This window comes from Euleptes europaea, chromosome 7 (assembly GCF_029931775.1).
Source record: "Euleptes europaea isolate rEulEur1 chromosome 7, rEulEur1.hap1, whole genome shotgun sequence".
In the NCBI taxonomy this organism is placed as follows: domain Eukaryota; kingdom Metazoa; phylum Chordata; class Lepidosauria; order Squamata; family Sphaerodactylidae; genus Euleptes; species Euleptes europaea.
The window spans coordinates 28,532,956-28,546,148 of record NC_079318.1 but is presented as its reverse complement, the minus strand read 5'-3'; the positions used below and the strand labels follow the sequence as shown (position 1 = coordinate 28,546,148).

The window sequence follows — 13,193 nt, the reverse complement described above, 5'->3', positions numbered from 1 at the left end:
TACTAGTCTGCCCCATTCATGTCAGGGTGAACTTATGCCAAATTGTTTTCTCACTTTCCATTTTCTTTTTACCATTAACAATATTTTTGGAAGGTAATGGTTCAGCTTAACAAAAGAATCAAGGGAAATACATAAATCTTTTTTTTTATGTACAGCTTGCCAGGTTCCCTCCCCTCCAGTAACTACTACAACCTCCGTTCTTATGAACCTCAGAAGAGCAAACATTATTCAAGCAGCTCACTTTTTGACTGCAGCAAAGTCTCTACAAACTAGCAACACTATAATAGGAAAAGTGAAAATTAGGTAGTGCAACAATCCCGAATATCCCAACCAATGGATTGTGGTCTACTGAAGAAGTGGAGAACATATGGTCCACATCTTGTCTGATAGAAAAGCTGCCCCCTGCCCCATCAAATGACCAGATGACAAGCAAGTTGTTTCCCAGTAGCAGCAGTGTACAGCACAAGATAGCAGAAAGATTCTAGCTGGCCAGATGCATTTTATGGGCCAGACACAGGCCGCTTCTAGAGAGCCAGCATGGTGTGGTGGTTAAGAGCAGCGGACTCTAATCTGAAGAACTGGGTGCAATTCCCCACTCCTCCTCATGAAGTCTGCTGGGTGACCTTGGGCCAGTCACAGTTCTCTCAGATCTCTCTTAGCCCATGCAGAGGCAGGCAATGGCAAACCACCTCTGAACATCTCTTGCCTTGAAAACCCTACGGGGTCACCATAAGTCGGCTGTGACTTGACAGCACTTTACACACACAGGCCGCTTCTAGCCTACCAGATATTGCTGGGCTGGGAGATCTGGGTTCTTCAACTCTCTACTCCAGCCATGGCATCAATAAGTAACCTTTTACCACAGGATAAATTAAACAGGATATGAATTGTCAAATTCTTTACAATGGAAAGAAAGCCATAAATACCTGAAAAACACTACATATGAAAAAAAATGAACAGCAAGTCCTTACAAACAAAATATTGGGCTTCAGTTTTGCAGTTCTTGATTCAAATGTGTATAGTCACTTTGCCTCAGCAAGAGTTAGTTTGTAATAAGGAAATTATTATGGCCCTTTTCACATACTGCATATTTAAAACCACCTTAGCAATATGATAAAATGGTATAAACATTAGATGGTTTATACAGTTATCATGCTAGTCAGCACTGCACACACAAACCTCCACATATATTTCTGCTGGACTTAATCCATACAACTAACTGAAAGTAGAGTATTTTATACATTCCATATCAATTGCATGAGAAATACTTGAATATACGTCACCAGAGGAGATTATAAATATTGCAAACTTATCCATGCAATCATTTCCACTGAAGTCGCAGAACAACCTACAGAGTGCAGGGGTATCGATTTAAATAGAAATGGAAATAAACTAAGAGAGAAAGGACCTACTGCTACAAACCCCCTTGACACCTGCCTTCCACACCTGAGCTCCAGGCAGCTCTTTACTGATGTCACTCACCTCTGAACACATTGGGGAAAGCGTCACTAGAAGGCGTCATCCCTGAGGTCTTTCTTGAGTGATTCAAAGGCATTTTCTCCCCTGGAAAGCCATCTCTAATCCGCCTGTACTCCAAGAAGTCTGCAGAGCCGGACTTTTGAGCTATTTCACCTTTATGATCTGAAATTTCATCTGTCCAGTCCGCTGAGCGGCTGAATGTACCGGCCAAACTGGCCGACCTCTGTTTCTTGGCCGAGTCGCTCTCTTTTCGGCGAGAGGACTCCCGCCGCCTTTTAAAAAGTGGGCTCTGGGACGGGGATAGAGAAGGTGAGTGGTTTGGAGAACTCAGCTGTCTTGTGGTGGTTTTGATGTAGCATGGGTTTATGGGAGGGTAAGGCTTGAAGCATTTGGAACTATGTGCAGGACTGCTTGGGATGTCCTCGGAGGAACAAATACCATTTTTCATCTCAGCAGAAAACCCATTCTTCACTGCCTCTCTGCTTAGCAACACACTCAATTTCCTTTCTTTGGCTCCTTCCACCTGATCGTGGCCTGCATCTGCAATAGTCCCCTCGGTTTCTGAACCAGTAGATTCAACGCCTATGCCTTCAGTCTCTGACTCTCCTACCGGGGATGGGAAATTAAACACAGAACTGCCTTGCAGACCCCCGTTTTCAGTCACTGCAGCTTTTAACAGGCCGAGGTCTTTGCCTGCACCAGCAGGTCGCTCCTGCTCCTCTGGCAATTGCCTGTGTTCCTCCCTACCAAACACACCACTGCGGGGATAGCCCATGTCATCTGCCTCTTCCTCCACTTCCCGTTCAGCATCGCAAGTGGGGATATAGCCTGTAATTTCCGATTTTGCCGAGACAGCCTGCTCGGTATCTGGACTGCTGTCTTTGTCGCTGCTCAGTGAAAGGAACCTTTCAAAATCAAAGGGGGTAGCTTGAGAATTAGCCATGTGTAGATCCATTGTTTTGGTGCCATGCTGCTCCGTTCCAATGTTAATTGCCCCCTGCTGCTGCTGCTGCAGTTGCAGTCTAATAGCCTGCTGGATATCAGAGAGCAAATCCTCTTGTTCGGTAGCTGAATGGAAACTGTATATATCCGTATCCGAGCCGGAGCTGGTCCTTTGTCCATCCTGCGGCTCAGCAGCAGCTGGACGAGTCTCATTTGTAATCTCAAAATGTTCCACATCTGTGTCCGAGAGCCCCCCTTCATCAGCAGAGATGCTTATATCAGGCGTTTTGGTAAGGACTGAATGAGCGCTGTCCAGCTCTCCCGTTTGCGAGGCCTGGCTTTCCAAAACATCCTCTCTCGAGCTGCTGTTTCCATCTTTCGCCTTGGACAGATTTTTTCTGATCCTCAGATTGGAAAACACAGACCCCCGGGACTCAGACTTCCCCTTCTTTTTGCTGGACTCGCTCCCTTTGCCGTGCCTCCCCAGTCCCTTCTTGCTTCCTGCTCCCTTCTTTGTGCCCTCCGCATCCCTGGGCCCAGAAGCATCCTCTCCCCCTTCCTGCACATCACCTGCATTCCTCTTCAGCTTCCCATCCTGGTTCCCCATGTTGTTTTGCAATCCTGCTACGTCAGAAATCAAGCCATGCCGCTCGGCTTCGTTCAGCAGGCCCGGCGGCGAGAGCCTCACGAGTAATCCAGGCTTGTTTTCAAGCGGTGGTGATGCAAGCCGAGCAAAGGCTTGCTCTGCCTCTCCCCCAGCTGCTCGAGCTGCCTTTTTGCATAATGTGCTGCTAGCACAGGACTCCTCCGGGACATGCTCAGTAGAGCACCAAGAGCTGCAGACAGCTCCTTCCAATGGTAGCTCATGGCACCGTTGCCTTTTCAGACTTTGCCTGCTACACTCCTGGCTGTCTTTGATAGATGTGAATAGCAATTCCTTGACGACGGAGACTTCTCTCGGCACGGTCTGAAACTCCTGCATTATAAGCTCCGGAAAGATCCGTCTGTCACCACATGACTTACATTTCAGGATTTTACAAGTTCAAGTTCTGGAGTAAAGGGGGATAGGGAGCAGAAAAAGAAGAAGAAAGTTAAACTTGAAGTTCCAGTAACTACATCCTGATTATTCACAGGAGAAAAGAACAGCTCTTAAGCCTTGGATCACAATGATTAGGCTGCTTTAATAATGCACATTTTGCTAAAGCATGCTGTTATCTCAGTTGTGCAAAAAGTAAAACCATAGTACATGCTTATGATCATGTGTGCAGTTCCACAACCCGGGGAAGTGATGCTATAATATCAAATAATATAAAAATACACACACACACAAACACAGACTCTTTGCAGAAAGGGTTAAAGGTTAATGATGTTACAGATCACTCAGCATACTGTTCTACATGAAACAAAGCATTTGTATTCCGAGAGGGTACAAATAATGGTAATCCTCAAAGGGATTAAGTTCATCAATATTCAGCACACACTCATTGTTTTGTCTTTAAATAAAGAACATTTGGTACCAAAAACCAGTGGGGGAGGGGAGAGAAACCAGTCATCACCAGGAAAATGCAAATCTAAAGAAAGCTATGCACTTCTAAATGTCCATAGATAATATATGTGCCGCTTTCAGATTCTGTACATCTGGTAAAGTATAATTGTTTGTATTTTATAACAGAGGTTTCTTCAAAATAATCCTTAGCAAAAATAACAATAACCTTATTGCTTTGTGAACAGAGGATTATAATGTTTTACATTCATTTCCGTAAAGCCATAGAAAGGTACGGGACCTGACATCACAAATCAAAGCCAAAGTCCATCTGTTCCATCAGTAGCCTTTCCTGGATATTTTAATATTAAGCAGCCTTCACGCTTACAGGAAAGAGGGTTTTAAAGAAACAACAGCCTTATTGTATGCAAGTTGACTGGAAAGAAAGCTCCACTAAATTCAGTGAGCACAAGGAGCACAAAGGATTTCAGTCTAAGGCTATCATCCTACATGCATTTACTCTGAAGTCATTTCCACTGAACTCAGTGCTGAGTAAACATGCATAAAAATATCTACAGCCCAGATACACTGTTGTATATACATTATGTGTATACATAAATGTAAATAGTTACATTAAAAAAATTAACCTTTTATGTGGTTATGTACCTTTAACTTAGCATATCACTTGTTCCTTCCCCCTTTACAACAGTCTGGTGGGGTAGGTTAGATAAAGACAGGATAACTGGCTTCAAGGCCAATTATAGAGTTTTAGGGCTGAGCAGGGATTTGAAACCATTCACTTTGATGCCCTAACCACTATACACACTGGCCCTATTAAAGTGGTTAAAGTTGCTATGTGTTGTGAAGGCACTCACAGTCTAAAAATCAACAGGTTTAATAGGAATGGTGACGGAGTGGGGAAGAGGGCGCAACACAGCTTCAATATGGGTTGACTTGCATGTATCAAGAATCTTCCTAAATTTGGTAAGAAGAAGAAGAAGAGTTGGTTTTTATACACTGATTTTCTCTACCTTTTAAGGAGACTCAAACTGGCTTACAATTCCCTTCCCTTCCTCTCCCCACAACAGACACCTTGTGAGGTAGGTGGGGCTGAGAAAGTTCGGAGAGAACTGTGATTAGCCCAAGATCATCCAACCGGGTGGAGATTTGAATTCAGTTCACCCTACTTCTAATGTGACATTCTAGACATTGCACAACACTGGATATCACTGCACTTTACACATGACCTGATGCACTAGAAACTATGACCGAATCCAAAGGGCATCCTTAGCATCTGTCTTCATTGCCGTGCCTCAGACATGGAACAGATGAAGTGTCCCCGAACATTTAGAAGATACATTTCTCTCACACCACTAAGAAGCTACAAAGTCCACACACATCTGGAATTAATGAAAAGGTTTCTGTATCCAAGAGTAGTGCTTTCAGCCAGATCTGAGCGGCGCCTTCTCTTGTTTCGGAGCACTTACACGCACTGCTTAGTTTCCGAATGGAGCTTAGGACAAGTATGGCCCCATATCAACACTACCTACGATTACATCTGGTGTTGAAGTGGGGTGAACTGACATCTGGGTCAGCATTTCAGGTAAGGTTATAGCTAAGGTGCTGGTGTTGTGTATGTTTTCACCACCAACCCTAGTGTGAACCCAAACATAATGCAATTAAAATTTTCCCCAGTCCATTTTTTCCACCCCAGAAGATATTTCATTTAACAAGTGCTGCTATTAAGATTCAGTCCAGGAAAAGGGCAGAACTTGTAAGCTAAAGTCTGACAGAATACTGGAAGATCTTTCTAAGAGGAAGAAACAAGATATCGCACGAAAACAGAACTGGGGATGTGGTTAATTGTGCAAAAAATGAAGATCACATATTTTGGAAACTACAAAATATAGTATGCCATTTTGCATTCTCCCAGAGGATTCAGCAACACTTACCATTTCCCATTTATATTATATGTAGTCGTGTTGTAAACCCTGCTTATTGAGCATACCATCTTAACACACATTTACTTGGGCTTAAGTCTAAGTGAATCAACAAGACTTACTTACAAGTAAGTATAGTCAGGATATAAGTGGAATGAGAACATTCCTTCAACAAGTCAAAAAGAAGAGCCTGAATGTAAAATATATATAGTAGCTATAACAGCTGAGTGTGTGTAAAGTGCCGTCAAGTCGCAGCCAATTTATGGTGACCCCTTTTGGGGTTTTCATGGCAAGAGACTAACACAGGAGGTTTGCCAGTGCCTTCCTCTGCACAGCAACCCTGGACTTCCTTGGTGGTCTCCCATCAAAATACTAACCAGGGCTGACCCTGCTTAGCTTCTGAGATCTGACAAGATCAGGCTAGCCTGGGCCATACAGTTATTGTCCCTTTAATCTCTCCCTTTCTGAAAGAATTATAAGAAATTTACAAAAGTTATAAAGACATAACTGAAAAATAACACAGAGACAAAACTTACACTTCCTTTGGACTTTTACAAATATACCTGCGAGCAGGCACACAGGTGGAAACAAGTCAAACTTCTCATCTGCCTTCTCACTACAATTATGTTAAACGGCATTGATGTTTTCTCATTGCATTCAGGAACTATCCCAGGCATTTGTTGCCTTCACCTGTAGCAGATGATCTCGCACTTCCTGGAAGAAAGCCAAGGATGAGCAGAGTAACGCTTTCCCCAGGGTGTGGAAAATCAACAGGAAGAGGAACTAAAATTCTTCCACTATCTCCTTAGAAGTATACTGAATACTTGTCCTAGAGAAATGCAGCAATTTCTTTCATTGGATGACCTAATCTTGAAAGAACACATGAAGAGTTTTAAAGGGAACCTGTAAAGGAAAAAAAAAAACAGCTGAAGAGACTTGTTTTTTTAAAACTGCTTAATCTGAAATAATTTATTGGGAAGTATTAAAGGGGGGAAATCTAATAGGAACTCAGTCCTGGTCAAATTTTAAAGATCTGAAAAGTCTTGTAAAATTAGCTTTATTTTAAGTGGCTAACCTTCAATTCACGGGGTATGTATAATGCTCTTCTTTCAAAGAGACGGAGGTGTTTTGAAAGGTAGTTAACTGGAAATGAACCTGTAATGACTTCTAATTACTGGCACACAGTGCAAACCTTACTGAAGGGATGCAGTGTCCTTTTCTGTGGCATACGCAGGTCCTGTTAGCAAAGTGTGAGAGCTTTATAGCCCTTCTTGATCTAGAGCACCACTTAGAATTTGCAGAATCGGGGCCAAGATAAGCTTCAAGCTGCAATTCCACAGGTTTTGCCTTTAGGAGTTCTGCTCTACAAAATCATAAAAGTCAAATGTGTTTGCAATCGAATGAAGCAGCAGTAACTTTGGCAGGAATTGATGTTAATAGAAAAATAAAAGCTTAACAAAATAATCCTATGAAGTTTTATTACCTGGCACCATTAAACTGAAATGGCTGGATCTGTAACCCATTGTGTGCTTATTAGGAGTAAGCCACACCGAACGAGAGAACTTTTCACACATGCTGAATAATGCACTTTCAATCCACTTTCAATCCACTTTAACGATCGTTTGCAAGTGGATTTTGCCGTTTCACACAGTAAAATCCAGCTGCAAAGTGGGTTGAAAGTGCATTATTCAGCATGTGTGAAAGCGCCCTATGTGTGCCTTCCTGCTCACTAAACATACTTAGAATCTCAAAGCATGAGACAGTGGGGGTGTCCTTTTATTCTCTCAATTTACTGTATGCTAAATCTTAATCCCACTTGGTCTATCACATTGTCTCTACCGATAATGACTAATTTGCTCACAGTAAACAAATGCCAAAAAAAAAAAAAAATCAGTGGGTTATAGATCAAATCAAGCCTGAACTGACCCTAGAAGCTAAAATGACTAAACTGAGGCTATCATATTTTGGTTACATCATGAGATGACAAGAGTCACTGGAAAAGACAGTCATGCTAGGAAAAGTTGAGGGCAGCAGGAAAAGAGGAAGACCCAACAAGAGATGGATTGACTCAATAAAGGAAGCCTCAGCGCTCAATTTGCAAGATCTGAGCAAGGCTGTTTAAGATAGGACATTTTGGAGGACTTTCATTCATAGGGTCACCATGAGTCGGAAGGGACTTGACGGCACTTACACGCACACAAACAAATTCTATAAAACTCAAATGAGATATCTTTCAAAATACGTACATACTTAGCCAGAGCTTGACAAATCCCAGGCACGAGGTGACAGTGGCACTTGCCAATGATTTTATCGTACTCTCTCTCAGAGGTACAAAACTTATTTATCATTTCAGATTAGAGTATGTTTTGTTGTGTGGCATAAAAATACATGTGCGCGGAGTTCTTGTCTATATGTTAACTTTACACCATTCAGTCGTGGTGAGTAAATTCATTTCTTGACCAGTTGCTTTCTATACTGGCTCCAATATTCAATTAAATGGAACTTTTAAGCAATAATGGAATTAACAGAAATAGGGGAGGTTAGGCTATAGTCAGGGGTTAGCTTGTTGTTGTAGCAATGACAACCAGGGCTATCCCTATATTTCTGTTCAACGCTTTTGACAAAGCTTTATTCAAATTAAGAGAAACTATCAAGAGGTTAGGATTAGAAAATATAGTAATGAATATACAAAACTCTGAAGACTTAAACACAAATTTGGCTTCTCAATTTTTGGGCTGGCTCCTGTAGCCAAAGAAAATTAATCAAGGCCTGCACTAAGGTGGAAGCTGATCTGGAGAACTAGATTTGATTCCCTATTCTTCCACATGAGTGGCAGATGCTAATCTAGTGAACTGGATTTGTTTCCCCACTCCTATACATGCAGCCAGCTGGGTGACCTTGGACTAGTCACACTCTCTCAGCCTCACCTACCTTACAGGGTGTCTGTTGTGGGGAGGGGAGGGGAAGGTCATTGTCAGCATATAAAAACTAACTCTTCTTCTTCTAAGCAGCCCTGATACCTTAAATCAGGGGTGTTGAACTCAGTTGTTATGAGAGCCAGATATGATATAAATAAATGTCACTTGGTTGTGCCGGGTCATGCCTCGCCAGCCCAGAGTGAGCATGGGGGGTGGCGGCTGGATCATGGCTGTATAAAAGCTCTCAAAGGCCTTTATGTTTGACACCCCTGCCTTAAATGGTTTTAATCAGAAAAAAAAATATGGCAGCTTTCCCCAAAACTAAAGTGGGTGTGCAGAAGAGGGTGCCTTTTACATCAGGAAGCCAACAGTGGACAAGGTTGCTGGCTACAATTTATTGTATACCAATGCCTTTACCTACAGGGAGAGTAATAAAAGCACATATCAGAAATTCTAAGGTGTGAGACTTGTCAAAGACAAAAGCCAATTCAAGTGCCTATCAAAGGCAGAAAGGTAGCCGTGAAGCTTTTCCTAGAGTGCAGGTGAAAGACAGGGAAAGTTTCACCTGCTGTGCTAGGCAGCTGCTTAAAGGCACAGGAAATGTCCTAGAAAAAAAGTTTGAAACTATACCTAAGTTAGCAGGTAGCATCAGATCAGAGATTGAGTTACACTGTGCTATATAGATTAGAGAGTTGCACAAATATCTGGGAGGACAAGATTCAAATCTCTACCCAGTCACGAAACTGTCTGAGTAAGCCTAAGCCTAACCTACTTCACAGGGTGGTTGTGAGGATACAATGGGGAAAGGAAAACCACGTGTTCCACCTTGAAGGAATAACAGGACTAAATTGTACTCAACAGATCTTACAGGATATCTGTTGAGTACAAAAGGCAAATGCGGTCTTGGGCTGCATCAACAGAAGTATAGTGTCCAGATCATGCTAAGTGATGGTATCGCTTTACTCTGCTCTGGTTAGACCTCACCTAGAGTATTGTGTTCAGTTTTGGGCACTACAATTTAAGAAAGATGTAGACAAGCTGGAACGTGTCCAGAAGACAGCAGCAAAGACGGTGAGGGGTCTGGAGACCAAGGGGATTAACGCATGGGCAGAATGTTCTTGGTTCGCTTCTCCCTTATCTCACAATATTTTAATCTGAGACTGGATAGTCAAACGCATTACGCTAGTCCATCCCACTATAAGTCCGAAGCAAGTAGCTGCTGGAGGATCCCCATGCGTTTGAGTCACCCATATAATGTGGGATAGTAGGGGAGTGGCCGGCATGTCATTGCCCAAGGATTGGCTGAGGGGTTATCCAGTCAAAGGCCGATTCTCCCCCTTTTTTTCTTGGGACACCAGCGTTCCGGTATACTATTGTGACGGTGTTAAGTACCCCCCCCCCACAGGGCTGGTCGGGGGGGGGGGGTCTGTCTGGCCCGGAGAGGGTCGGGGCTTGAGGAGCCTCTTCAGCCTCAGACCAGTCCAAGGGAGAGTCTGAGGTTTCCTCTCCCTCGGAGGCTACCCGGGTGGCTCTATGCTTAGCCAGCCTGGGTCACAGCCTACTTCCTACCTGGCTACAGCTCTCCTCTGGCCTTTTATACTCTTCAGGCCAGAGAAGCTCTGCCCCTTCCACCCTCTGCCCTCCCCCCGGAAGTCCATAAAAGGAGCTCTCCTTCCCTGTCACGTCTCTCCCTTCCTAGCCAGCAGTGCGGGTCTCACCTGCCCCACCCTTGCTCACCCACAGCTCAGCTGTTTGTCGGGGCTGGGAGCTTGAACAAAAGGAGGTTAGTAGCGGGCTAGTCATGTGATTACATGCACGCCGGTGTTCCAGTAATGTAACGAAATTTTAAAAAAGTAGCGGTTTAGCACTGAAAAGATCACTAGAAAACAGGGATTGCTTAACCCGTTTTTTTTGGTGCTTAATTCGCGCCTAAGGTGGGTCCGATGCGCAGCCCTTGGATGGTCATGCGTTTAGACCACGGGAATTCACTACTTTTAAGGCACAAAGGCGAGGCTAATTGGCCATGCGTTAAACCCCCTAGTCCTATGAGGAAAGGTTGAAGGAGCTGGGTATGTTTAGCCTGAAGAGAAAACTGAGAAGTGATATGATAACCATGTTCAAGTATTTGAGGGGCTGTCATATTGAGGATGGTGCTGAGTTGTTTTCTGTTGCCCAAGAAGGCTGGACCAGAACCAACGGGTTGAAATTAAATCAAAAGAGTTTCCGTCTAGACATTAGGAAGAATTTTCTAACCGTTAGAGCGGTTCCTCAGTGGAACAGGCTTCCTCAGGAGGTGGTAAGCTCTCCTTCCCTGGAGGTTTTTAAGAAGAAGTTAGATGGCCATCTGTCAGCAATGCTGATTCTGTGACCTTAAGCAGATGATGAGAGGGAGGGCATCTTGGCCATCTTCTGGTCACTAGGGGTGTGTGGGGGGAAGGTAGTTGTGAATTTCCTGCATTGTGCCGGGGGTTGGATTAGATGACCCTGGTGGTCCCTTCCAACTCTATTATTCTAGGAGATAATTTCTGGAGTTGGTCTCAGATGTAATCCAGAAGACCTCTACAGGACCTAGAAGAGGGGAAGCCATCTCCATACAGAGATTGTTCCTAACACCAACGCTCGGAAAAAGATGTATGACTGACTTACTCATCTGCCCTTTGTACTTTTGTGTAATTTCCAAGGGGAACTCCTGTCTTGTGACAGGACTGACATATTACTCTTGTCCTATGAGATACAATAACCATGAGCCAATGATGTCTCCATGCGGAAGACTGTCACATAGGTGTGCGCAGCTCCAGTATTCCCTATGGGGAATCTTTCCAGGGGGCTGGAGGGGCCATTTTTAAAGCTACTGGCACCAAAATTGCAGCAAAGCTTCTGGTGCCTGTCCTTTAAATAACTCCCAAATATCAAAGTAATTGGACCAAGAGGTTCAATTCTTTGGTCCCCTGAACAATGTGACCCCAACCATCCTCCATTGATTCCTTTTGGGGGAAAAACTGTAAACCCAAGAAACCCCACCAATGTACAGTAAAACCCAAGAATCACCCAAGCCAAATCCTGTAGGGGTGCTGTTGCAAGCTTAGCTAATGTAAAATCAGAAAATCCAACCAATTTATAGCAATACCAAACCCAAGAATCCATTGCAAAAAAGCAAACCTTCCAAGAAGCAACTTGAGCAAAGAACATAACTTTGCAAAGTCAACAAAAACAATTTAAATGGCATAATCTAAGAAAAATCAACCTGGCATTTAAGTGATTGTTTGAGATCCATTTACCATATCCCAGAAAATCCAAGGTATCATCCGGATATCTGAATATTTCCTAAAATATTCATAAGACATTTTTCATATATATATATTTGGTTTGGCTATATCCGAATGCACACCTACTATCAATTTTCCCTTTCAGGCATTACAATATAAATGTGGGAAACCAGAAGCATGAGTTCACTTGGGCATTTGCTTCCATCACTTTGGCATAGCCACGGGAACCATTCTTTAAAAGGGGAGTATACAAAGGCTCTGTCACTTCAGTTGGGACAGAATTTACAAGTGACAGTCCTTCACCAAGGAATTTTTCCTGGGCAATAATAACCTAACTAAATGTAGCCGCTACTCACCTGTACCTCCCCAGTAACATCTGTGGAATGTGTTGTAAGGATTATTAACAATCTGCCATAGACTCATATCAGTTGCATTAAAGGCATGATAGGCCCTCCAAAGCTGTGGATAACAGCATGCTAGTTGAGTACATGCATTTAAAGTCAAGTCACAGTCAACTTATGGCGACCCCAGAGGGTTTTCAAGGCAAGTGATTAAGCAGAGATGCCTTCCTTTGCAAAGACTTCCTTGGTGGTCTCCAATCCAAGTATTGACCCTGCTTAGCTTCCAAAATCTGACAAGATCAGGCTATACTATACCATTCCACATCAGAGCATGCTAGTTAGAATGCATCATTTGCTTAATATGGTAGTTCTTGTACACACTAGGGCTGTCAATTCGGTTCGGCCCGAACTGAAAACCAGCCGAATTTCCCCTGATTCGGTTGTTTTTAGTTCGGGAGGAACCGAACTCAAAACTGACAGGCAACCGGGGGAGCCGAATTCAGCGAGTTCGGAAGTTTGCGAATAAATTCGGCAAATTCGGCCGTCAGTAAGCAGCATAACCGTCAGTAAGCAGCATTCTCCTCCCCCGGCCAATCGGTGGGCAAGCTGGGTCTTCTTCTGGCCAATCAGTCAGGATTGAGTACTGGAGGAATCAGCTGATGTGCGGCCCAGCCAGGGAGAGAGAGAGCGAGAGCGAAATCCTCGTGTGTGTGTGTGTGGGGGGGGTGCTTGTGCACATTCGCTCCTTTCTGTGGCTGCAGGGGGCGTATTTTTTGGGGTACAGACACAAAACTTTCACTGGGCTTCAGATGAAGCTTCTTAAG

The 13,193-nt window shown here is 43.6% G+C and overlaps 1 protein-coding gene across 1 annotated transcript in view; it reads right to left on the bottom strand.

The window, feature by feature from the left end:
* FMN2 (formin 2) overlaps window positions 1-3,205 on the bottom strand; it is a 207,608-nt gene extending 204,403 nt beyond the window's left edge. Inside the window, exon 1 of the mRNA XM_056853283.1 lies at window positions 1,483-3,205. Within this exon, the coding sequence (XP_056709261.1) occupies window positions 1,483-3,028 (1,546 nt within the window). The 5' untranslated portion in view covers window positions 3,029-3,205. The remainder of the gene's footprint in view (window positions 1-1,482) is intronic.
* Window positions 3,206-13,193: the final 9,988 nt, after the last annotated feature.